The 26,158-nt window shown below is 40.2% G+C and overlaps 1 protein-coding gene across 2 annotated transcripts in view; it reads right to left on the bottom strand.

Annotated features, from left to right (window-relative positions):
* The window catches only part of abcd3a (ATP-binding cassette, sub-family D (ALD), member 3a), a 29,038-nt gene extending 3,130 nt beyond the window's left edge, over nt 1–25,908 (bottom strand). Inside the window, exons 1-22 of one of the 2 annotated variants that reach the window (XM_022213430.2) lie at nt 25,754–25,908; nt 23,157–23,193; nt 22,944–23,042; nt 21,327–21,415; nt 16,011–16,080; nt 13,783–13,880; nt 13,568–13,691; nt 13,158–13,214; nt 11,071–11,213; nt 10,915–10,984; nt 9,614–9,683; nt 9,214–9,311; nt 8,725–8,816; nt 6,097–6,188; nt 5,932–6,004; nt 5,785–5,848; nt 5,518–5,595; nt 4,221–4,286; nt 3,272–3,361; nt 3,070–3,189; nt 2,708–2,812; nt 1,409–1,465 (exon numbers count right to left, since the gene is read on the bottom strand). In XM_022213430.2, coding sequence (XP_022069122.2) covers nt 1,409–1,465; nt 2,708–2,812; nt 3,070–3,189; nt 3,272–3,361; nt 4,221–4,286; nt 5,518–5,595; nt 5,785–5,848; nt 5,932–6,004; nt 6,097–6,188; nt 8,725–8,816; nt 9,214–9,311; nt 9,614–9,683; nt 10,915–10,984; nt 11,071–11,213; nt 13,158–13,214; nt 13,568–13,691; nt 13,783–13,880; nt 16,011–16,080; nt 21,327–21,415; nt 22,944–23,042; nt 23,157–23,193; nt 25,754–25,863 — 1,902 coding nt within the window. In that variant the 5' untranslated portion in view covers nt 25,864–25,908. Of the gene's footprint in view, nt 1–1,408; nt 1,466–2,707; nt 2,813–3,069; nt 3,190–3,271; nt 3,362–4,220; nt 4,287–5,517; nt 5,596–5,784; nt 5,849–5,931; nt 6,005–6,096; nt 6,189–8,724; nt 8,817–9,213; nt 9,312–9,613; nt 9,684–10,914; nt 10,985–11,070; nt 11,214–13,157; nt 13,215–13,567; nt 13,692–13,782; nt 13,881–16,010; nt 16,081–20,254; nt 20,325–21,326; nt 21,416–22,943; nt 23,043–23,156; nt 23,194–25,753 lie in introns of both variants that reach the window. The other variant, XM_022213431.2, reaches the window with a different exon arrangement.
* Nucleotides 25,909–26,158: the final 250 nt, after the last annotated feature.

Consider the following 26,158-nt stretch of genomic DNA (forward strand, 5'->3'; position numbering starts at 1 on the left):
CTGGGATAGACTCCAGCCCCCATGACCCCAATGAGGATTAAGCGGTGGATAGATGATGGAAGACCCAAATCTGCATCTCCAAAAAACTCCTCAGCAGATAGAAGTATGTTGCGCTCCAAAGTCTGCTGGTAGATGGCTGCTTTGAATTTGGACTTGATTATGCAGGTGAACCAACACCAGCAGGTCCCAGACCTTCACTCACTGTGGAAACTTCACTGGAAACTTCACACTGGACTTCAAACAGCTTTGATCCTGTGGCTCTCTACTATTCCTTCAGACTCTAGGATGCAAATTGTACTTTCATCTAAAAGGAGGACTTTGGACCACTTAGCAACGGTCCAGTTGTTTCTCTGCTTAGCACAGGTAAGATGCTTTTCACGTTGTTGAGTGTTCAGGAGTGGCTTGATAAGAGAAATTTAACACTTGTACCCCATTTCCTGGACACATCTGAGCTTGGCAGCTTCGGATGTCCTGGTTCTAGCCTCAGTCCATTGCTAGTGAATTACCAAACATTCTTCAATCTGATTTTCCTGACCGTCCTCTCAAGCCTGCAGTCATCCATTTCGCTTGTGCATCTTTTCCTACCACACTTTTTCTTTCTAGTCAACTTTCCAATCATACCGTAGTTTTGAATTCTTTTGTTCAGACATAGAATGATTAGATTGATGTTGATTACCTTCTTGACAGTTTCGTCAAAAGCTCTTGCCTTCATCAGAAACCTCTCACTGACAGCGTGTGATGTGTTTCCATTAATACACTTTGATACAGCACTCTGTGAACAACCAGCCCTTTCACCCGTGTATGTTTGAGTCTTATCCTGGAGGATAAGACTCCTTTGGAGAGTGTCAGTGGTTGTCTTCTGGACAACTGTCATGTCGGTATCTTCCCCATGATTGTGGTTGTAACTGTGGTAGAATCTAAAGGTCCTTTGTAGGTGTTTTGGGTTCATTAATATTTTAATATTTTAAATTTGATTTTGGGATGTTTCATGAGCTGTAAACTGTTAAAGTTAAAACAAATACAGGCTTGAAATATTTCTGTTCATGTGTACTGAATCGAGAATACACACGTGTGATTGTTTTTTTAATTTATGACAATGTCTGCTGAAAAATACTGAACCTTTCCTGTCATATTCTAATTATATGAGATGCACTTGTAATACACATCACATGAAGCAGTTTGTTTCCAGTACAATTAGAAATGCAGACTGTACACAGCCTTGCAGCGTTCCATGCCATTATCCAATGTGGTGCTTCCACTGGCTAAATGAGGGTGGAAATGGGAGCCTTTTAACTCCAGATAAGAATTACATACATCTGCAGTGCATAGAAAGGAAAGTAGAACTGTCTGTAGGAATGTGAGCATATAATCTGACATCACAGAAACATGGATCTCATTCAGTTCTTACCTCATGGTGCTTCCACAGGGACTTTCTGTGAGACACTGTGAACAAGGTGATGCCCACCTGTTGATTACAAAAGCATACAGCTAGTACTTGATAGAAAACCACATCAGCGTGCATTACTCATCTCCTGTATTCAAATTTAGAACACTACAGAAAGTTTTCAGTGCTTCCAACACATTTATCACAGCCTCAAGATCAGCTACTACAGAAATTGGAGGAAAGTCTTTCTGACTTGATTTACACTGATCAGACAACATTCTGACCACTGACAGGTGAAGTGAAGAACACTGATTATCTCTTCATCATGGCTCCTGTTAGTGGGTTGGATATATTAGGCAGCAAGTGAACATTTTGTCCTCAGAGTTGATGTGTTAGAAGCAGGAAAAATGGGCAAGTGTAAGGATTTGAGTGAGTCTGACAAGGACCACATTGTGATGGCCAGATGTCTGGGTTAGAGCATCTCCAGAACTGTAGCTCTTGTGCTCTTCTGCTGGGAAACCTTGGGTCCCATCATCTATGTGGACATTACTTTGACATGTACCACCTACTTACTGTAAGCATTGTTGCAGACCATGTACACTCTTTCATAGAAATGATATTCTCTGATGGCTGTGGCCTCTTTCAGCAGGATAATGCACCGTACCACAAAGCAAAAATGGTTCAGGAATGGTTTGAGGAGCACAACAACCAGTCTGAGGTGTTGACTTGGCCTCCAAACTCTCCAGATCTCAATCCAATGGAGAATCTGTGGGATGTTCTGGACAAACAAGTCTGATCCATGGAGGTCCCACCTCACAACCTCCAGGACTTAAAGGATCTGCTGCTAACATCTTGGTGCCAGATACCACAGCACACCTTCAAGGTCTAGTGGAGTCCATGCCTCAACGGGTCAGGGCTGTTTTAGCAGCAGAAGGAGGACCAACACAATATTAGGCAGGTGGTTATGTTATACCTGATGTCTGAACAGTAGCTGGCAAAGTATTTTGCTTTGGTTTCTTTATTTGTTACTTCACTGGAAACTTAAACAACAATAAACAGAAGTTTTATAGATGTTAAAAGCTTTTCCACCGCCATGCACTGACAGGTCCATGTACTGCAGTCACCCCAGATGTTACACTTAGTTTAGCCTTAAGTTGCTCGGTTCATCAGCTGGCCGACTAAGACCTGTACTGAACCACCATTTGTCATCGATTACACAGTAACATGTTGAGTTTAGGTGTTTTTCCAAGCTGAGACCACATGTAAACCTTGTTACTCAGGGATATACTGTATTGGTGTGTACAATGTGTTGTTGGGTCATACCGTCCTGCAGTGGCTGTAGATGTAATCCTCCACATCCACACTCACTGCACTGGTACACTCATCAAGGATGGCAAACTGGGGCTTGTGATAAAACAGTCTGGCCATCTACATACAGAAACAGACACACAGAGCAGCAGAATCATCAGAAGAAACCATCGTTCTCAGTGCTTCTTCACAGGTTCAAAAGCTGCCTAGTTTAAGTGAACGTTTTTAAACGCTTCATGTGGTGTTTGCATGTTTTTATTACATTCATGAAGGTGAAGTGAGCAGAATATGCGGTTCACCAAATGAATGGATGGTTTGCTTTTTTTTTTTTTTTATTTTAATGCTGTCATGGTGACAGGAAGTGAGTGGGTTCTTACGGCCATCCTCTGCTTTTCCCCTCCACTGAGGACGTCCATCCAGTCCTGGACATTGTCCCAGCTGCCCTCCCTGTCCAGGATGTGACCCAGCTGAACATTGTCCAGGTACTCCTTCAACACCTTGACACACACAGAGGGATAAAGTCACTACTTTGAAAAACACAGTCAAAGTGAAAAGTGTGTGGGATACGTCTTGGCCCACCTGATCAGAGATGCCTTTCTTCCTCTGATCTTCGTGGGTGTCAGGGTAAATGACTTGGTCCCTCAGAGAACCCAGAGTCATGTAGGGTCTCTAGAACACAACAAATACAGTTAGTTAGATACAGCAGGGCTTAGCCCCTTCCTACAGCACTGAAACTACTACCATATGGTTTGTTGACCATGACATTACTATGCTTGATTGTCCATCCGACTTTCCAGACCTGAACCCCATATGGGATATTGTCAAGATGAAAATGAGAAACACCCGACCCAAAAATACAGACAAGCTGAAGGCTGCTATCAAAGCATCCTGTGCTCCAATAACACCTTCATACCACGGCACACTGATGCAGGAACTTGTGGTTAAAAAGCCCAAACCAAGTATTAATGTATAAATGAACATACTTTTCACAAGTTGTACATTTCAGTCTTTCAAACCCTTTTTTCATCGATCGTAGGAAATATTCTAATAATTTAAATACTGGATTTCTGATTTAACTTTATGTGTAATAAACCTAGAATATATGATTTTTTTAGCTGTACCAGTACATCCCTGCATTTATCACACCTTCTAATCCATAAAATTAGAATTGCATATTCTAGGTTACGATCCAGTGACTGAAACATGAACAAGGTGTGACAGGCGACCCTGTCATATTTAAAGCTGGAACATGCCGTTTTAATCCAATACTTGTTGTCAAATTTACAAATACTGTCAGCTGTCTGTTTATAAAGTCTGCTTGCTGAAACTCCAGTGTGCTTAGTGCATTTCACCTGAGCAAAGAGCACTTTCCATCCAAGTTAACATTCCTTCTCCACGGTTGATTTGTTCTCAAATGATTTACTGTAGAGGCAATCTAAGTTTGTCTCAGTGTATACCAAGATGCTGCTAAGAGCTCGTCTTGTTGTTAGTTGTAAAACAGAAAACATGGCCGACTGAGGATTTTTACCTGAGGCACATAGAAGAGCTTCCCCCTCTCAGGTTTCGTCAGATGTCCACCAAACAGAGGCCACAGCTGTATAAAGAAAACATAATTTAATACTCTATAAAGACAAGAAAATGCAAAATACAGACAGTGACAGATCGATTATCCAAGTCTGTCAAACTTTACTGGACAGATGGAACATTCTTCCAACAGATATTCCCTTTCTTCGTTTGGTGTTTAATGATGGCGTTGGAGACTGCTATCTGACATGCTAGTCCAAATTCAACTAGGTTAACATCTGATAATTGTGAAGGCACGACACTTTCATACTCATCAGACCACTCAGCGGCCCTTTGCGTCCTATGGATGGGCCAGTGTGATTCTGAAAGAGACCACTGTCACCAGCATAGAACCGTTTCTTAGGATTATGGTGATCATGCAGGACAACTCTGTAATGATTTGCAGCCTTCCCTCCAAGTAGACCCAAACCATGCCAGAAAAATGTCACCCACATCAAACAGACTCACACCATCTCCTCACTGTTGTAGTCGAACACGCAGGCCGGCTGAAAAATGCTCACATCTCTGTAGACCAGTCACACTGGGTTTTACACCACCAAACTCTCAAATGTAAATTTATCTTTGTAATTACAGGTTCATGCACTGCAACCGCACTATAATATCCCTGTCAGCATAACTGTCCATGAAGTCTTTTTGCTAATCGCAATGAGCATCGATACTCTCAGTCCAAAGAGGCTCTGCTGTTTTTCCTCACATATCAAATGCACAAATGTCACTGCTGAGTTACTTTGGTGTCAAAAGGAACACGTTTGAAATCAAAAACAGATTTGAGAGCAAAAGCAAAGTAAATTTGTTATTAAATGGGAATCCAGATGTTTTACTTGCTATTGAGCTAAGATGTAAGACCAGTTTCTATTGGTCAGTCTCGACTGGAGGACAGCTTAGAAACGTTTCACAAAATATGTCAAATGTTCACAGAATAAACTCATTTCTGTTAAAAAGTCACAAGAAATCATCTTTTAGATTAACCAGTAAGCTTGGCTCCATGGAGTTTAACAACAGAATGGAGGTTTTCCTTTAAGGGAGTAAAAGACAACTTTAGTTTATGTAATGAAGAAGAATGCTTTTTTCAGGCTCATTGGAGGAGGGGGGCTTTTGTTTTTGGGACTTGCTTTCTACTGGACTGACTGACCTACAGGGATGCGTCATCTTTCAGTACAGTCCTGCCAATGAGATTCAGCTCAACAGCAAGTGTATTTGCAGACATACCTGGTTAGCAGTTAGCAACAGGTAGCTCTTACCTCTCCAAGCACTCTGAACAGTGAGCTTTTTCCACAGCCATTTGGTCCACACACAAGAACATTGGTGCCAGACTGCACCTTTAGAGCAGAGAAGCAACAGCATGAAGTACAGAAACACACTTACTTTTTCTGTATGATGAAAAAAATCTAAACCTGAATTTCAACTCAGTCTTTCAAACAGATTCATTGATTCAGCTGCTCCTTCCGATCATTAAATAATGACTGATTATGTGGCTGAGGAACGGCCATGAAAGATGAGCGCTTTACCTCAAACGTGAGCTCTTTGATCAGGATGTCTCCATTGGGCGTTGCGAGTGGAGTATGGTCAAATCTGAAACATAATGTGATTACAAAAACATCTGAAGCTGAGACGTGCATGTCAGCGTATATTTAAGAGCACAATAGGAGACCTACTTGATGACGTTGTCTCTGTTAATAATTTGACCACTTCCAGGCACCAAAAGCAGTTTCTCTGCAGTGTCTTCTTCTACGGTGAACAGAATAAACTATAAGTCAGATAAACCGTTTGGGTGCATTACTTTAGTTGTCTCATGCTGTCTTTCAGGAAGTGTTACGTACCCTTCTCCTGCTGGGAAACCATTGTGCGCTCATATCTGCCAGCATTTAGCTCCTTCAGGACTTTCATCAGTTCGGTGATACGAGCTGTAAATCTATAGGGGACACACACATGAACCAAACAATCTGATAAACATTTAAATTCATTACCACAGATCCTAGCTTTTTCTGATGCCCTCCAGCTCCATATATCATGCAGCCAGAAGCAGTCCAGAGAAGAGACTTGAGGGTCTCAGAGGGAGTTGTTTCCCCACCCCTATCTTTGTGAGCCAGTCGTTGCTTTTGATGGAGCAGAAGAAACTTACTTTACCCAAATTCATATGAATGCCTGTATAGCGTATTGTGCTACATGGTACACTGATACTAGAAAAGTATTGTAATACGCTGCCGTTGAAAATGATCATATTCATCGTGTTATTAGAATCTGTACTCAAAGAATATAAGTGAAAGTGTTTTAAGAGAATGTGAATGTGAAAAGAGCTAATCTTAACTAAAATGGTACAATAACTGATTCCTGTTGTTTAATGTCTTCTTTTTTATTATGTTTTTCTTTTAACCCGTTAAACTTCAGTGTACCGCCGGCGGTACACTTACTAATTTGCATAGGAATTTAAAGAATGTCCGAAGGCTGCAGACGCAATTATACAAACACTATACGCCGATGGAAAGCTTAGATTCTCATGAATCCGCCGGTATAAACCACTTTCAGATGTGATTACCACAGCGGGTGAGAAAAACACATTTGTCCGACAAAAACAAATATTCATCCATCCGTTCTCTATACACGGCTTTAACGTACACAGCGCGACTCACATTTCCGGGTTCATTATTACACACAGATTAAAATATTCCACAAAAAACGGCCATAATCCAACCTTGGACATCCAGACGAAACAAGCCAGTAACATATTTTGTCCAAAACATGTCCTGAAGTCGGTACATAATCCACGAATCGATCGTTTTCAAGGAAATGCACCTTGTGATGCGCGTCCAATATTCACTGTATTTCTTGTCATATTTTTTATTTACAAATAGAATATTAGCAATTTTTTGTATTGAAAATGGCTGGAATTGACTGAAGCTTAAAGGGTTAAACTTCATTAAAAACAACAACAACAACATTTTAGTCTACAGTCCATATCATCATAAGATTCAGAGAATCTGGACAAATAACTGCACTTAAGCGGCAAGACTGAAAACCAACACTGCATGCCTCAGAGGGCACCGTATCAAAAACCGACATCATTCAGAAAAGGATGTCACCAGGTGGACTCAAATACTTTAGAAAACCACTGTCAGCTAACACAGTTTGTCGCTACATCTACAAGTGCAAGTTAAAGCTCTAGCATGCAAAGCGAAAACCACATATTAACACCCAGAAACGCAGCCAGCTTCTCTGGGCCCGAGATCATCTAAGGTGGACTGACACAAAATGGAAGCCTGCTGTGGTCTGATGAATTCACATTTCAAACTGTTTGTGGAAATCACTGATGTCATGTCTTCCAGGCTCAAGAAGAAAAGACCATTCAGATTGTTATCAGCCAGCATCTGAGATGGTATGAAGGAGTGTTATTGGGTAATTCAGTTTAGGGGTAACTTGTACATCTGTGAAGGCGTCATTAATGCTGAAAGGTGTGTTCAGGTTCTGGAGCAACATATCCTGCCATCCAAATGCTTTTATCAGGGACATCTCTGCTTATTTCAGCAAGTCAACGCCAAGCTACATTCTGCACGTTACAACAGCGTAGTTTCTAGGGCTGGACACGAATATCAGAATATTCGCTTGTTGTGGTGGTACCACAATATTAATTTTGAGATCTGAATACACAGATTTCCCCTCCCCGCAGTCACCACAGAGTAGCTGCTTTATTGTCATGAAGCATCGGTATATCTCAGTCTGGAGTCTTGTGGACTGCAGTGACCTCTGGGGTCAGCGTTACTTTTGATTGGTCAGATGGCTGGCTGCATCACGTGGACCTACCAACTCTGACGTCATGCTTCACTTTGTCCGTGTTTGTAAACAACAGACAAAACGCTGAAGACCTCGGCTGTTTGGGAATACTTTAAATCAAATGAAGATGAGACAAAAGATTGTATTTGGCGGACTCTGATAGAGTCCAGTCTGGCCCACTTGGATGTGAAAACAAACTGTGGCTGCTATTCTAAACTGGTATTAGCAGCCAGATACTGCCTGTGCGTTCCAGCCACTTCCACCCCGTCAGAGCACATTTTATCAAAAGCTAGCTACACTGAACAAAACCAGGAGTTCACTCTTGCCCAAAAAGGTATATATGCTCATCTTCCTGGCACAAAACGTCCACTGAGCTGGATATTTGTCATTAATTGGGCCCGATTATCCGGAGCATAGAAATGGCTATTTGGACCAGCCCTAGTGGCTTCATAGTAAAAGAAAGTGGGTAACTAGACTGGCATGCTTGCAGTCCAGACCTGTCTCCCATTGAAAATACGACATCAAAAAAACAATAAAGTTCGTCTGTTTGAACATTAAATAGGTTCTCTTTGTACTCTATTCGATTGAAAAAGATTTGCCAATCATTGTAGTGAGTTTTTATTTACATTTTAGACACAACATCCCAACTTTACTGTAATTGGGGTTTGTATAAAACTCACCCTGAGAGGCGGGTCATCTCTCGGCCAGCCAGGACAATCCTGCCCAAGGCCTGGGACATTCGCAGGAGCATCCTCCCACTCTGGTAGTAGTCCTATCAGCCACAAACAACCAGTTGACATCAGAAACCCTCAAACACTACTGCAGTATTGTTTAAAGGTACAGTACCAGTCAGAAGTCTGGATAGCACCTTCACATTCAATGGTTTTTATTTATTTTGATTATTGTCTACATTATAGATCAATACTGAAGATATCAAAACTATATGTGTGTGTGTGTATATATATATGTGTGTGTGTGTGTGTGTGTGTGTGTGTGTGTGAGAAACAGAACACTTTAACTATGGCTTTCTATACTATACAAACATCAAACTGTACAAACTAAAACTGAAACTTGAATTACTTCCTCTGAGGGGTCAAAGACCGGACTCATTTTCACAAAAGCTGTTTCTCGTTTGCTATGTGTGGACAAGTGTGCATGCGTTCTCTCACTTCAAGCAGCTCAGAGTGTGTGCTGTTCAGGTGTCGGGGGTGTGACAGGTTGAGGAATGGCCGGCTAACCACCAAGTAGCCCACCACGGTGGCCAGATCTGCAGGGGAACAACATGCGGACACACAAGAACAGAAGTAACTCATGTTTTTGAGTCGACATATGGTAGGTTTTCATGACTGTGTATAGCTCATTTAGGACTTTCATTAAGTCTTCCGGGAGCTGAAAGGCTATTTACTTGCTCTTCTTGAGGAGGACTGTGGAAAAAGTAACGAGTGCCTAATTATACTTTTTCAGCAATTCCACACCATCACTTATGCTTGTAATTACACAGATTCTACAGAACTCCCCCTTTCACATGGGCAAGGGATGTCGGTTTCAGTAAAGAATGCATGTACTTACACTTGGCAATGATGCTGTCCACGAATCCCATAGAGAAGCGAAAGAAGATGAAGTTATGCAAGTGGTCAACCTGCGAGAAGTAATAATTATTTAACAAATAACAAAAAATATCTTATACTTCTAGCCTATTCTGAAGTTGGGAAAGCACATGGTAATGAGCGTAGAACTTTGTATGTCCAACCCGCTGATGCCCTTGTCCAACGCGCTGATGTCCCTGTCCAACGCGCTGATGTCCCTGTCCAACGCGCTGATGTCCCTGTCCAACGCGCTGATGTCCCTGTCCAACGCGCTGATGTCCCTGTCCAACGCGCTGATGTCCCTGTCCAACGCGCTGATGTCCCTGTCCAACGCGCTGATGTCCCTGTCCAACACGCTGATGTCCCTTTCCTCTTGTAGCCACAGACAACGTACCACTGCACATTTTCATCTCTACTAAAAAACATGTTGCCAGTAGATTTTAAAGAAATCTAATACAATCAATAAATCAGGTTTATCACAGCCTTTTACTTCTGAGAAAATCTAGTTTTTGCTGACCTGTAGAGGTTTAACTTGTCACATTGTGGCAGTGGCCACATTGTGCACTGATGTTAAGAGTTAGACTTATGTGATGATCGGCGCACATTTGAGCTCAACATTACTCAAAAACGGACAAACGGATTAGCATTAAATTTTCAGGGAAGGTCAGAAATGACACAAAGACTATGTGATTAGATTTTGGCAGTGATGCAGCTTATAGTCTGGATCCACGGATTTGTTAAAGATTTCCGTATCACTGCCAGATAGCCGCATGGCGTCACTGTAACCATGACAACACGTGAACACTACATCAGCTGCCTGCTGATGATCACATGATTGTGATCCTACTACAAATCGACCACTGAGGACTTATTAGGACATATGTCAGAAATGATCCAAGGAACAACTGACTAAGTTGTGGGGGTGTTTCTGAGTCCCATCGATTCCCACCGTCTGCCACATATTTGGGTCGTGATTCAGTATCCCTACATAACGTACACATGTATAACACATGCCTGTGCTCAGCACAACGTCATTTTGTTTGCAATTACATCTATATTAAATTGACATGTTCTATAGTGCTATGATTTCTGACAATTTTTTTCAAGATTTGGAAATGATACAACGACTGATCAGCCTTGGTGGAGGAGCTCTGAGTGCTTTTCTAGTTACAGTTGCAACAAAACACAGAATACACCAAATGGGGATCCTGGCTGTGATCTTACAAGACTCTTGAGAAAATAATTTATGTGGTCACATCTGTGCATAAATGAAATGTTACTCACCAGTTTCTTGAATGTGGCATGGATAGTCTGCTTTTCCCTCATGTTCCCGTTGTAGAAGGCGATCTCCTCACTGAAGACAAGCACAAAAAAATCAATGTGGCAATGTTGTGAACGGCCGCACAGTAACAGACCTACAACAGTTCATGCTGTGTTTACCTGTTAGTAATGAGGCGAGAGTTGACATAGCGATACTCTCCCTCATAGCGCTGCTCAGTGACTGTCATCTTGCCTATAGGCCTCCTCAGCCTGGTCAGGAACAGACCTGAGATCAGCAGGTAGGACATCATGATGGTTGGACCCTGGTTCGCAGGAAGGAAGTATTTATTTCAGATATGCCATAGCATCAAAAAGGCAAAAGCGAAAACAAAACACACAAACTGAAAAACGAAACAAATCCAAAACCTTGATTAACGTCTGACAAACAAGTAGGATGAAGTTTAATGTATTACTTCCTACCTGCTAGATATATGTATATCTCATAGCTTACCGTTTCCTGTTTGCATCAAGTCTAATACTTGTAAATCTCCTAATCAAAATGCATAATTGCTTTCGTGACAAAGATGAATGGGTTATAGAAGTCATTGGAAACCCAAGACTACCACAATACACAAGATCTTTACAAGTGTATGGAAACTTTTGTTCATGACTGTATGTGGACTAGAAAACCTGACGGTGACCTGCTGACAAGTCAACAAAACATTTATTTGTTCTATTGCTGAGCATAAAAAAAGAAAATGGTGTGTTCCCACTTAGCAACAATAAGACCAAGGATGTGAAATAAACTACATTTACATAGTGTACGATTAGCATACTTCTCGTTCAGTTTTGGTCTGTAAGTGGATGTTTTCACATAGGTCTAAGCAGACTTTTGCAGACTTAAGTAGAAGATGACATTTACAGCTCATCTCAACTTGTACCCAGACTGAGTTCTTAAAGGGGAACTTCGTTTTTTTTTTTTCAATCTGGGGTCTGTTTTCATATGTCATTTCATACATGTGAGTAATGGAGAAATGAATTTTCGACATAGCTCCAGTATTTAGCCAGGCAGGCAGCTTAGCAGCTCAGCTAGCAAAAAGTATGGGGCAACTTGCCCCCCCGCGCGCATGTGTCAAAGTCCACCCTAACGTCCTTTTTTCCCCACACTGACCGGCTCGGATAGTCTCAATGAGTGTCCCACAACATACTAGAGATGAGAAGTGAACGAAAACCTCCACATTACCTGGCGATCGCTCTTTGTTGTGGTCTGTATCCAAATCTCAGGACGCTGGAAAGCAAATCTCGTTCCGAAATCGTGCCATAGCTCGCGCCAAAACCAAAACTATCGCGCAATTTCGGAACGAGATTTGCTTTCTCGCGTCCTGAGATTTGGATACAGACCACAACAAAGAGCGATCGCCAGGTAATGTGGAGGTTTTCGTTCACTTCTCATCTCTAGTATGTTGTGGGACACTCTTTGAGACTATCCGAGCCGGTCAGTGTGGGGAAAAAAAGCACGTTAGGGCGGACTTTGACGCGGGGGGGAGGGGGGGGGCAAGTTGCCCCATACTTTTTGCTAGCTGAGCTGCTATGCTGCCTGCCTGGCTAAATACTGGAGCTATGTCGAAAATTCATTTCTCCATCACTCACATGTATGAAATGACATATGAAAACAGACCCCAGGTTGAAAAAAAACGAAGTTCCCCTTTAACAATCCTCCTGGGTTTGAGCCCATCCCATCCCCTTTGCTGCATATTGTTATGATGCATCCATGTTAAAAAAAAAAAACAAAAAACTCCAAAAAACACTACAGATCTACAAAAAACAAAACTATCTTTCTGTGGTGATTTTCTGTCTTTTTGATGAGACTGTCTTTTTGTGGTGATTTTTTTGTATTTCTGTGGTGATTTTTCATTTGTTTTGTGATATTTTGTAGTTTTCTGCCTTTTTGGTGATTTTGCTTCAATTTGTGGGTATTCTGTTTTTTAATATGATTTTTCATGTTTTTTGAGGTGATTTTGCATCATAACATGTTTTATGTTAAATTTGTTTCTTTTTGTGGTAATTTTGTGTCTGTTGAGGTGATTTTTCATGCTTTTGTGATGAATTTGACAATACACCCCAACACTATTATTCAGGGACACCATCCTCGGCTAAACTCCATCGAACATGAGCGTGATTTGTTTAAATAAACTAAGGTATGGTATCGTTTGTAATTAAAGCATTTCCACTGATTAAAGCAAACATGCTGGAGCTGTTTTGCTTACCTGAGCACCAATGGCACTTGTCAGCTTGAAGATGTACAGTCCGATATCTAACAGAGGCTGAATGAGAGAAACAGGACAAATAGATATAAAAGTAATACTCTAATACTTCAAACAGTATGCACTTTGACTGCCTTGCTTGAGTGAAATTTGTCCCTGATTCTGATATTTTTTTGTACAAAGCATCTTGTGATTAAGGAGGATTTGTAAAATGGCTTATTTTTTTTTAAAAATGCACTTCTACTGGCCCTCTACGGACGGCCTGTAGTGTGCACTGTTAGGGAATTACATGTGATGCAGGACGAGTGTGTCTTAGAGTATCCTGCAGGGCACATAAAGTGTGAATGAAGATGCTGTGCTAGTCATTCTGTTAGTCCTTGTTCACTCATTCGCTGCGTATGGTAGAGCTGTACCTTGCTGAGGTTGGAGTAAAGATCCACCACACTGTTGCAGAACTTCTCTACATCCTGTGTCAGAAGCTGGTCAGCGTTAGCTATCCGGTTGTCCAGGTTTCCCATTTTGTAGTAAGTGAAACCTCTGAAGAGGCAGAAAAGCAGCAGCAGAAATGTAGAGATAGGTGCTTCTGTTGATAAAAGACATAAAAGTCTAAATCTTTTGCAGTACTTACTGTAAGTACTGGTCATACAGGTACTGTGTGAGCCTCTCACGGCACCTCAGCTTCAACTCATTTAGGCCAAACTTCAGGAAGTTGTTGACCAAGGCAATCTGAAAAGAGCCAGTCAGACATAACAAACATATATGTATCCAGCTCTCCATTTCAGTAAGGCTGAAAAAGATGTTAATTAAAAAAAAAAAAAAAAACTTTCTAGTATTCAGCTTGATGGTTTCCCAATTAGATGCATAGGATAGGGAATAAGGGCAACATGCAAAAAGCAAAAATAATTAGCAGAATTTCCCAAGAGCCATGCAAACTCACAACTTTGGGAACTAGGCTGGCAATCGTCTACGTTTATCTGTTTAAACAGAACAAGTACTGTGTGTGTACCAAACCCTGATACACAAGAAAGCCACAAATGATTCATACTCATGCCAAATTTTGATTTACAGTGAATTTCTATTTGACCAAGAAATGACAAGTGACAATAAGACATTGGTAACTATTTCCATATTTGTGTGTTTTCTCGTTTTTTTGCCAAATAAAACATTTCAGGTCATACTTCAAGGTATTTATACCTCTTGAATCTGTCTCAGTTCTTTTGAGAAAATGCAGTTTCTATTCCAAATGGTCCTGGTAAGTTTTATCATGTTCTAGAGCACTCTAATACACTATAAATGAGAAAAAGCTGGTGCAGTGGATAGTCAGTTAATGGTCAGTTAATGGTCAATTTCAAGTCATGACCAAAACCAAAGAGCAAGTGAGCTCAATATTAAGGTCAATCACTGGAGTGACAAGACATGGGAAGGCGATAAAGCCATATCACAGAGCCTTTATGTGTCGATGGCCACACTGCAAAGCATCATCAACAAATACAAGATGTTTAGCAATATGAAAAATGTCAAAAGGTATGACAAGGAGGCAAAAGTGGCCCCTGCACTGAGAAGAATGGCAGTGCAACTAAGAATCAAGATCAAGAACAATCCAAGAATCAGCACTCTGCACAAGGCTGCATGAACACAAACTCAGGACGATTCCACTTTTCCAAGACAGACACACAAGCTCAGCAAGCAAAAGCAAACAAGGACAAAGAAGAAACTTTCCGGTCATCAGTTCTGTAGTCTGACGAGGTGAAAATGAAGTTCTTTGGACACAGATATGAAAGGAACACACTCACCATTTCTAAGCATGGCAGTGGGAATGCAATACTTTGGGTTTTTTCAGTCAATGGACCAAGGAAATTAAGATCTTGTCAAAGCAAACAGCATCATGAGAAAAGAGGATCGCATTAAGAATGCGGAGGAAAAACTCTGGCAGTTTGCAGAATAACTTTGTCTTTGGGAACTTCTGACAAGAAACACACAGCCAAAGTGGTCAATAAAAAGCTCCCAGAAAACACAGTAAGTATTTTAGAGTGGCCCAGGAAATCTACGAAGGGAATTGAGGACCAATGTGCTTGAAAACAAGCCTTCCAATCTCAAAGTGACAGATTTTCACAAAGACAAGTGGAACAAAATCCCAGCAGAGACAGGCACAAAGCTTGTTGTAAAAAGAGAAAAAACATAGAAACAAAGCAAAAAACAAAGTTTCGAACATCTCTAACACAATGTATTCCCATCTTTTGTCACTTGTATGCCATTTCTAGCCAGACGATACAATTCACTATAAATCATTATTTGCAAATGTGTATTAATGTGTCTCTGAAACAACAAAGCCCTCCAGATTTAATTTACACCTGATAAAGACTGCAGAAGCCAGGTGAGTTTAAAAATACTCAGCCTTGTTAAATAAAAAAAGAAACCATAAATGGTTTAAATTCTTCAGCTGGAACCAATGAGGCTGAGACAGAGAGGCACACACAGGGTCTGATACAATGACTAACATACAGTTTTTTGTCTTTTTGGCGGGATTTGTTGACAACTTAAAAAAAAACATAGAATATTGTCAGCCATTTGTCAGTGATGCTTATAGAAAAATACAAACCATTATAGATAGTTTACATTAGCTAAAACAAACCAAAAAAGGTCAATCTGCAAAATGATTCCATGAAAAAATATCTACCATCACCAGGAAATTAGTGGTTACACAGAAATACCAGTGTTTTTCATATCAGGCTTTCTCTGGACATTTTTGAAGTCAAACAATGCAGGACGATAAAGTGATACAATGTACAGATTATGCTACTCAGATAAAATGTATGAATGTCAAATAAATGAAAAGTTACCAAAAAAGACACTTACAAGTGGCATGAATTTGATAAAGCTGAACAAGAAGATCTTGAAATCTTTTGTGGAGCGACCAATAATTGCACTGCAAACCACAACATGCACAAAAATAAGTAAACATCGCCAAGAGGGTCATTGAGTAAAATACTGGGGCTTAATCAGCTTAAATGTCCTCTCCATGCAGCTTCACTAAGCAAACTACAACTTCTTTCCCTGATATGAAACAGACAGGTACAGTGGAGTCCTGGCACAGATTCATTCAGGAATATCATTCAGTTTATGTATTTCCATGACATTTTAGTATACACAGAGCACAAACATTGGGAGATTGTAGAACCACGCTGCTGTGCTTTCAAAAACTCTCGCAATTACAGTCAGATCTGAGCTTTTATGACATCTGATAAAATCCTGCTTTAATTTGAGGTAGATTGTTCATTTTGTTGCTGACACAAGGTTCATTATTGTGAAACTTCTGTGTCATTAACAGCAACTTAACAGAAAAACTATATTTGATTCCAGAAATAAACATCAAAACACAGCTGGAATATATTAGCTAGGAGCATTTCTATTGCAAAAACATACTCAATATTAAAAACTCCTATTAAAGTCATATTTTATCTGTGCTTGCACTAGGGAAAATTTGTCTCGAGCCACTGTGGCTAAAGTGCTAGAATTTTGTTTAGCCACATTTAGCCACTCTTTTTCAGTATCTGTACTGTGGCGCGCGAAGTTGTGGACAAAAGACAAGACAGTTGAGGACATCATCTTGGGCTTTGGGAAATACTGATACAATATATTTTTCACCCTTTTCTGACAGTTTATTAGCCTAGCCGCGCTAGACAACCCACCGCAACGAATTTAATTCTCTGCCAGGGTGGGTCTAGTTACCCTCCACAAGGCTCGAGGCTGGATTCTCCTAAAACTGGCCGGACCAATCACCATGAAGTGTAGAGTCAGAAGGCGGGCGTAACGAAGTGACGACAGAGGCGCGACGATTCTGACAGAAACAACCGGCGCACAATAAACAGTTATCTTTCGACTCGGCTTTGGCCACAGCCCTTAAAGATTTGAAGCTAAAATTCAACTTGAAAGATAAACAAAGGACGGCACTGAAGTGTTTCATTGAGAAGAAAGACGTATTTGGACTTATGCCGACGGGATATGGCAAATCCTTAATATACCAGTTGGCTCCACGGCTCCGCTGGTTGGGAAGCTAATGGGACTTAGCCACAATCCGCCGGTGCTCTCGGAACTACGTCAGCCTATTCGTTGCGTTGATTGGTTGTATACCTACCCAATTGCTGCAGAGGGATTTGATAGACAACCTTTTAGCCCGCCTCCCTCCCTGTCGAGCTTCCCTAGACCCTTGTGCTGTCAGAAACATGGGTGTAGCATGGCTAGGCTAACAGTTTATAGAACAAATAATTAATCACTCAATTGAGAAAGTAATGGACAGATTCAAAAACAATGAAATGACCAATTAACTGCCAGTCAAATAGCAACTGAAGGCCTGAATAGCAATAATACAGGAAGAAAAAAACGCATGGGTCAACAAGTTAACAAGGACCAGGGGATTGGGGATGAGGGAAGTGCATGTGGAAGTGTATGTGCACGTGTGTGTGTGTGTGTGTGTGTGTGTGTGGCAAAGGGGGAGGGGTGTTGGTGGAAATGGAGTAAGCTAGGTGCAGAGAGCGAGAGCTGTAGTTCGAATCCTTTTTTCTAATTGGCTGAGACGAGACATGTGACAGTGTGCATCTATTAATGATCGGAAGCATTTGGGTCGTTCCGGTTATACTCGGTAGCGCTCTTCAGTAAAGGAGATGCGGTTTGTTATTTTCTTTGATTATCGCTCGGCAAATTATGAAAAAGTTGTAAGTTAACCCTTTTTTCACATTTATTAGGCAAAATTAGCTTTGCCACCGTGGCTAAACATGCTAAAAATGGCTTTGCCATCCTGAGGAAGGCTTCGTCTACGGTGAAGTGGCGAATGGCTAGTGCAAGCACGGTTTATTTTATTGATATCTCAGACCTGCCAACCTTGGCGAAATATTTTGAGGACCACTTAATCACACACACACACACACACACACACACACACACACACACACACACACACACACTCTCTTTTACTGTTTTAACCACCAGCTGCTGCGGGTGGGGGCACGGGGAACGGGGAGAGAGGCGGAGGGAGGCAGACGACAGGAGAGAGCGGGCCAACAAGGGTTCGGCAGACTCGTTATTCTCCGCTACTCTATGATGATTGGTTGAAATTGCACCACTACACTGCTGCATCGTGTTGTCAGGCATGAGTATTGCACATCCACATTTCTAACAGCACTCACAGATGTCTGTAGCTTTTTGAGTAGTTTAATGAGGCGGAGCGTACCAGCATATTTTGATGTCAAAATGCGTACAGGTTGGCAGGTCTGATATCTGTTTAAACTTTTTTTTCCCTCTTTGTATGAGATATTTGATGAATGACAAAAAAATCTCTAAATACATTGTAGTTGAACAAATGATTCAATATTTCTACCCATGGATGTTTGTTTTCAGTAATTATAATCTTTGGAATACAGTGCTCCAGGAGTACTCTGCTATGAACGTCTGAACATTTCAAGCTTCATTTGATCTAAATTTACAGTGTTTTATGTATACAGGGGGTCCTCGATTTATGTCAGAGTTACCTTCCTATGGACCGATGCAAGTCGATTTTCACCATAAGTCAGACCTCTGGTGAAAATATAAACAAGCTGTTCCGTGCATCACGATATCCATCAGTTCTTCATTAAAGTCATGAATACCAACGACTTTCATGTATGAATGAATCATTTTACGAGAAGATAACAGAATATTGTAATGGACTGATATTGTTGTTGATGTTTCAATGTTTATTGTCCAGTTCCAGATTTACCTGATGTCAGTGAACACACCATGTTTCGTTAGATCACCTCTGATTGGCTGAGAGTCAGCAGTAGAGAGAGCTGGGAACGGAGGCTAATCCTGGAGCTAAGTTATGGGGTTTTTCTAGTTATTCTGGAGCTAAGTTATGGGGTTTTTCTAGTTATTCTGGAGCTAAGTTATGGGGTTTTCTAGTTATTCTGGAGCTAAGTTATGGGTTTTTTCTACTTATTCTGGAGCTAAGTTATGGGGTTTTTCTACTTATTCTGGTGTTGGCTACGGCACACAGTAGCCTGTGTGAAGGTTCAATAAACCAGCAGAGAACCAGATAAAGTCTCACTCATTCATCACAGAGGGTCACTACAACATGTTGACCTGTTTTTCAACTAGACTCGATGTTCATCTGTGTTTCTGTTCCCAGTGTTTTATTCTAATCTCACTTACATGGAGACGACTTTCCTTTTCTTCCAGCATCAGAAGAGTCTGACTTACGCTGGGAGCCATAATTAAGGTAAAAGTTAGTGAATGTAGCACAATCCAAGGTTATCGTACAACCAGACAATGGAAACAAAGCCGTCTGATAGTGCCTCATGACGATGTATTCGTCCGCTCCACTTGTTAACTAGTTCCACGTAATCAGTTCTGACATAACAACAAAACGCCATAGGTCGAGGACGTCGTAAACCGAGGACCTCCTGTACCTAATGAAACAGTGTTATTGTTACCATTATTCAAGTTTGCATCTTCTAATGATTCATAGATGTGATAAGACTATATTCATTTAAGATGACTAAGATACTCGGCCTGTGAATTACATTTTTTTATTTAATAATCACCACGTAATGTTTTTTCTATTGTTATGAAGGCTTCTATAATAAAAACAGTTTCTCCCATTACAATACAATATTTTGTGACAAACTGTATATATATATATATATATATATATATATATATATATATATATATGTATGTATGTATGTATGTATAGAGAGAGAGAGAGAGAGAGAGAGAAATATAACCCTGTGGGTTTTATATTACACTGAAATGTTTTATGATCTAATCAAACTCAGGAACACGCACTAAAGCAGAAATATAATTTTCAGGTAAATCAGAAACACTTTCAAATACATAAACTGAATGGAATTCCAGGTGAAAATGTTTTTCTAGGTAACGTATGCAAACAGCATTAATTTCACCATTTGATAAACCACAGGTCAGTGCCATGACTTGAAGGGAAAAGCAGATCCCAGACAGTAAGTGATGAACAACACACTTGAAAAGCTGATGTTAAAATGAGGTTAAAACAACAGTGTTAGTGGCTCGGGGTTCATTTCAGGGAGAAGCACATCTTTGACAGTTACCCCTGGTATGACTGATATGTAGGAATAAAAGTGTGTCTTGAATAAAGAGATGTCTCTGCTTATAATACCACTGTGGAGAATCAAAAGAAAGTCATTAATTCCTGCAAAGAATAAAACAGTAATGTACTTTCAGAACAAAAGTAATGACTTCAGTTGCATTCACTTCAACATCCTAAAGCCTTGATACTGTGACAACTAACTGTTTAACCGGTTTGAGTAATTTTTTAAAAACAAAATCAGTCTAAATTCTGTGATTTTAGCTCCTTAAATGTGAATATGTTCTGGTTTCTCTGCAGAAGGCCACTTAGGACACGTTTTTATGCAAACTACGTAAGTGTTAGACAAATGGAATTTTGCAATGATTGCTCAAAATCTGTTTGTATTTTGAAACGGACAAACAACTTCCAACAATTTGCACCAATATAATTATGTATTAACTATGTGTGATAGCTACAACGCTCATGGAAAGTCCCTTTGGACAACAATATATACAGAAATGTCAGAATGAGAATCATGTTCCCACACAAATATATCCAAAAACTGCTGTAGCCTTTAAAAAATGAATAAAAAGGATCAGTACACTGTACAGACAGCTAAAGTCTATGAGTGATGAGTAGGAATGACCAGTTATTTGTCTGCTAATAGCTACCCATTTCCAGATGAACGTTCCTAAACCCATTAAAATGTTGGTCCATGTAGGACAGTCCAGACAAAAGATAAGATACGGAGAGAAGAGGAGGTTTTTTGCCTCAGACTAATGGCCTAAATGGCCTTGTTCATGCAGTATCTCTCTGACTTATTTATTTGATTGAACCAATTGTTTAAGTTGACTCAGAACCTTCTGATTGCCTTCCAAGGCAAACCATAGAGTATGTGCGGCTTTCAGTTGTTGGCATTTGGTATTTGATTTGCTCTTGCAATGAAAATTGTTAATTGTAAGGGGCAATTACAGTCAATCTCTCCCAACAGTCAGCTGAAGGTTCATTCATATATGGACATAAACAGTGGGTTTAACGGCTGTCCCATGGTGACGGCATAAAACAAACAACATTCCTCTCAGGCCAAGTCTGACCTTTCAATCATGGTGCCGTTCTGGATCATCCATACATCACAGTAGGTCCTGGCCACCAACATGGTGGCGATGAGGATAAGGTAACCGGTCTGTGGTGAAGACACAACCACAAAGAATAGTTAGGCAATTCGTCAAACCCTGCAGACCATAAAGCCCTTTATTGTCCTGTCCTTGACTCCATTCATATCTGCTGAACTGATCGGATAACGGGAGCAATGTGGCCAGGACTTTGGCTTATGAAACCTGTGTTTCTGTGTGAAAGGGCTCTGTACAGCCATCATTAACAGTTTCAATCAACTTTTTTCAAAATCTAACTCTTAGTTGCCAAAATACTTGTTTGCCAACAGTGAATGGAACATCTGCATGTTTTTAATGAAACCTTTTCAACTGGACTGGCATGGCAGATGGAACATTATTATTTTAACAAACGCCACCTGTCCACACAGAAACAAAACTTTGTTTAATTCTGCTTTACAAAGGACATAGAACAAAAGTTAACACAGCTCATACCAATACTCAAATTCAAGACAACAACAATGAGCTGGAGGAAAATGTGTAAGCAGTAAGTAGTAATGAATTGAACAAGTGAGTAAGTGTGTTCTTAGCTGTTGAAAGAGCAGTGTGACAGTGTTCTGTGCAGATTTTACTGTATTGTAGAGTCACTTAAAGACACATCCGTATACGCTCTGCAATTTAAAACTTTAATTAAACAATGCAAATATTAGCGGTTTCACTTTCAGCAATACAAGCTAATGCATGCCTACGCGGGAGGTTTTTAAGTCTTTAGCCGTTTGTTGCACATCACTCTGAACAGGTCTGCTTTTAATTTAAAAAATGCAGCTGCCTACAGAAGGCACATATTGACTCACATCTAACCTGCTTTAATGCAGGCATACAGCTCATGCTTTGAGGGCAGGTAGTCTGTGGATGACCTACACAGAACAAGCACTGATGGTGTTGGTCTGCTAAAGCAGCTGCTCATGCTACACTTTCACATGGTTTAAGACCTAGTTATGGATGGTGCTGTTGAAGAAATTTCACTTTTAATCCTCTGAAGTTTGCTGTAGTGGGGTGTTTATTAGTATTCCGACATACAGATGCATGAATCTGCAAAGGTAAACAAACCCAGAACATTTGCAGAGTAGATTTTATGGGGATGGTAGGGAGAGGGCTGTGTGTAAACACCAAAGTGAATAGTGGTTAGCATGGATATAGTTACTAATCAATGACAGACGGTAAGAAAACAAAGAGCAAAGAGTGACTGAATCAAGAGGTCTGGAAGATAACAGGAGGTAAGGGAATTAAGAATAACAGATGATGGAATAAAGGAGTAAAGGATGTGCTACTTCTTCATCAAAGTGATGATTGGGCTTTAAAAATCCCCTCAGAAACCATTTAAAACTCTGTATACACATCATTCTGCACTATAAAGCTCAGCCATTCAAGTCAAAGAACAACATGAAAAAATGTTCAGTTGGGATAAGTTTATTGTGTTGATGCTGTGTGAACATGTGACAACATACAAACCTTTGGTATAAATACATAAACTTCAGTCAGGTTGTAATCTGAAGAACTGTTTTAGACATCTGGAAGCTGACAGGAGGCGTCAAACCTTACCTCCATGCAGAAAAATCGTGGCACCATGATCCGCAGAATCCGGACGATTCTGAGGAAGAACACCTTGTCCACTGCTGCTCTGTCTTTTTTGCCATCTTTCTGTAAGAAGGGACATAAGAAAGAGAGATTCAGCAACAGCTAACTATGTGTGGCAAAGTTCATGGAAACTTCAAAGGTTATAAGCAGTCAAACAAGGAAGTAAGTCTGACTTACCTCTGTGTTCAGCACGAGATGTGAGCCTCCTTGTTTACTGCAATAAACAACAATAAATCACTGATTATAATGCTAAACTAAAAGCATCAGACACGTGAGAACGTTCAAATCCCAGACTATATTTATTTTTATGACATTTATATATGAAGAAACACTGAGAAAATATTATTCTGACCGTAAGAAAAACTTATGAAATTGTGTAAGTCGGACTGGACAATAACTTCATAACACTCTTTTTGTATTTTTGTTATTATTCAGGGATAAAGAAACAACATTTACTGCATTATTGTGGGAAATACATACTATACATATTATACACACAGTATAAAAGTTTGGAGTCACCCAGACAATGTCATGTTTTCCATGAAAACTCACACTTTATCCATGTGCTAACATAACTGTACAAGGGTTTTCTGATCATCAATGAGCCTTTCAACAGCATTAGCTAACACAATGTAGCATTAGAACACAGGAGTGATGGTTGCTGGAAATGTTCCTCTGTACCCCTATGGAGATATTCCATTAAAAATCAGCTGTTTACAGCTAGAATAGTCATTTACCACATTAACTATGTCTACACTGGATTTATCATTCATTTAATGTGATCCTCATTGGAAAAAAACTGCAGATATTTCTAAGTAACCCCCAACTGTTGAACTGTAGTGTATGTAATAAAGTTAACATGGTCGTCGGATTAATATTAAGATTTGAATTTGCCTGTTAAAATACAAACGAATATTAGAGTCCAGTGCATTTGATCAACAGTTTTCATTCTCTACTAATTCTTGAGGAATGTTACAGGATAATAAACTATATATATTTTGTTGCATACAGGAAAATCAGACCTCCGTATTATCCACTCTTTGCGCTTTACAACAATAACAGTATTAAAACATGGAAATAATAATAACATAGAGGTAGTCCACCATCTTTGCAGTGATCACATACAAGTGCTTTTTGGATACTTAGTGTGTTTGTCCCATCGTTTGGAAGGCTCCAGCATGGGTAGAAATATGGACCCTGTGAACACTGTAGGCTTTTGGTTATGTCAACATCTAACGTAAGAATGCCATTAAATACTAGATGAGAGAGGTCCTGTAGAATTTAATAGGATCTGATGCCATGACATTACTGAACAGTAATTCACTACTGCCAGAGAGAAAAGAAGTACATGCATGTAGATTTCTCTCCAAACACTGAAAGCTCCTGTAGTGTTCAGTCACATGTAAGTACTAGTGTTCACATGTGTCCTTATGTCAAATTATTAATATAAATACAGTAGTAGCACTGGGACTGTAAGGACCGTACACTTAACCTAGGCGTGTTGGAAATGCAATGTGGCATGACATTTACGACACTAAATAATAGAAATACAGCTTGCAGTTTCTAGTTTGTGGGTGTCAAACATACGGCCTACAGGCCAAAACGGGCCCTCCAGAGGGTCCAATCTAGCCCGCAAAATAACTTTATCAAGGACGAAACTTACTGAGACGTTTTTTTTTCCCCAAAAAAAGTAACCGCCATTTTAAATTTGTCCAATGCACTGACACAATTTTATGTCTTTTTTATGTAGAAATTGTATACATTTACAAGGAATGGGGACAGCTTGACTTTGCATGGTGTGTCAGTTCAGGTGGTCAGGATTACCACACAGAAAATAATAATAACTTTATTTGTATAGCACCTTTAAGAGGAACATTCACAAAGTGCTTTGACATGTAGAACATAAAAAAACGACAAAAATGTACAGAATAAATAGCTAATAAAAGCTGAAACACCTTCACCTTCTTCTTTGACAGTTCCCATACTTCGTATGGTGAGTCAGTTCAGGTTTTCAGGATTACTACACAGACGTGGAAATGAATGAAAATATAAAATAATTTCTAGATTTGGACAAGTTGTTTCTATCATAAAGTAAAATTATACATTGATCAGTTTCAGATATCTGTGACTAAATGTATTTATCTTTTGTAAATAACCTGTGATCTTTATATTTGAAATGATAAATGATAAACTGAGGCATACTACTGCTGAAAATGCACTGATTTTTCTTAAGAAATTTCAGTTATTCATTAAATGTGAACTTTTCAGATCAGAATGTATTTTTTGGCACTAAAAGGGGAAACTTTGGAGTTGTGGTTATTTTGAGGTCATTATGTTGTGATTTTACTGCTCTGATCCACTTGAGATCAAATTGGGCTGAATTAAAATGAGTTGTTCTAGAGAATGTAGCGTCAAAAGTGTGAAAAACTTCGACAGCTAACAATACAGACACACAACAATGAGCTTATCACCAAGTTAGGCTGAGCTGCACGAATCGGCCAGTCTTGGTCGGACAGTAACGACACTTCTTGGCGCACAAAACATTCACTGTTCGGTGTTGTAGTGAGATTATAGTCGGTGGAACCGGTGAGTCACCACGAACAGACAGCTAGCTGTGAGCACGAAGGTGAGACCAACGTATCAGCAGCAGGCCGCTGTCACCTGTCAGACTGACCAGCTAGCAGTTGCTAACTAGCATTCCTACAGCAGTCACAAACTCAACGGAAAGCCGCGTTTTCCGCAAAACTCGACCTCTTAAACTACACACCACTCACCTGCTTTGCTTGGGCTTCCTGTTTCGGTGCTTCAGCAGGTATAAGAGCAGCAAAACGCCGCCCGCTATGGAGGAGTTTCTCGCTGTCAAATGTCTACTGAAGGCGGCCATGTTTCTGACACAACGACCGGTTGGACTGTTCCAGCTCGCCAGGCTCACTCAGTGTTCTTCTTCTTCTTCTTGTTTTACGGCGGTTGGCATCCAGCTTCTTGGTGCATTACCGCCACCTTCTGTTCCGGAGTGTGGACCAGACAGTAGACTTACAGACTTTACCCGACCTAGTTCAAACTATCAAATCTACAAACACACACTACAAAGACCAAACAAAAACCTAAACAAAAAAAGAAAAAAAAGAAAAAGAAAAAAACCCCTCTAACTTGCACTCTCCACACCCAAGCCAACTACC

Source organism: Acanthochromis polyacanthus, chromosome 20 (assembly GCF_021347895.1).
Source record: "Acanthochromis polyacanthus isolate Apoly-LR-REF ecotype Palm Island chromosome 20, KAUST_Apoly_ChrSc, whole genome shotgun sequence".
NCBI classification, from domain to species: Eukaryota; Metazoa; Chordata; class Actinopteri; family Pomacentridae; genus Acanthochromis; species Acanthochromis polyacanthus.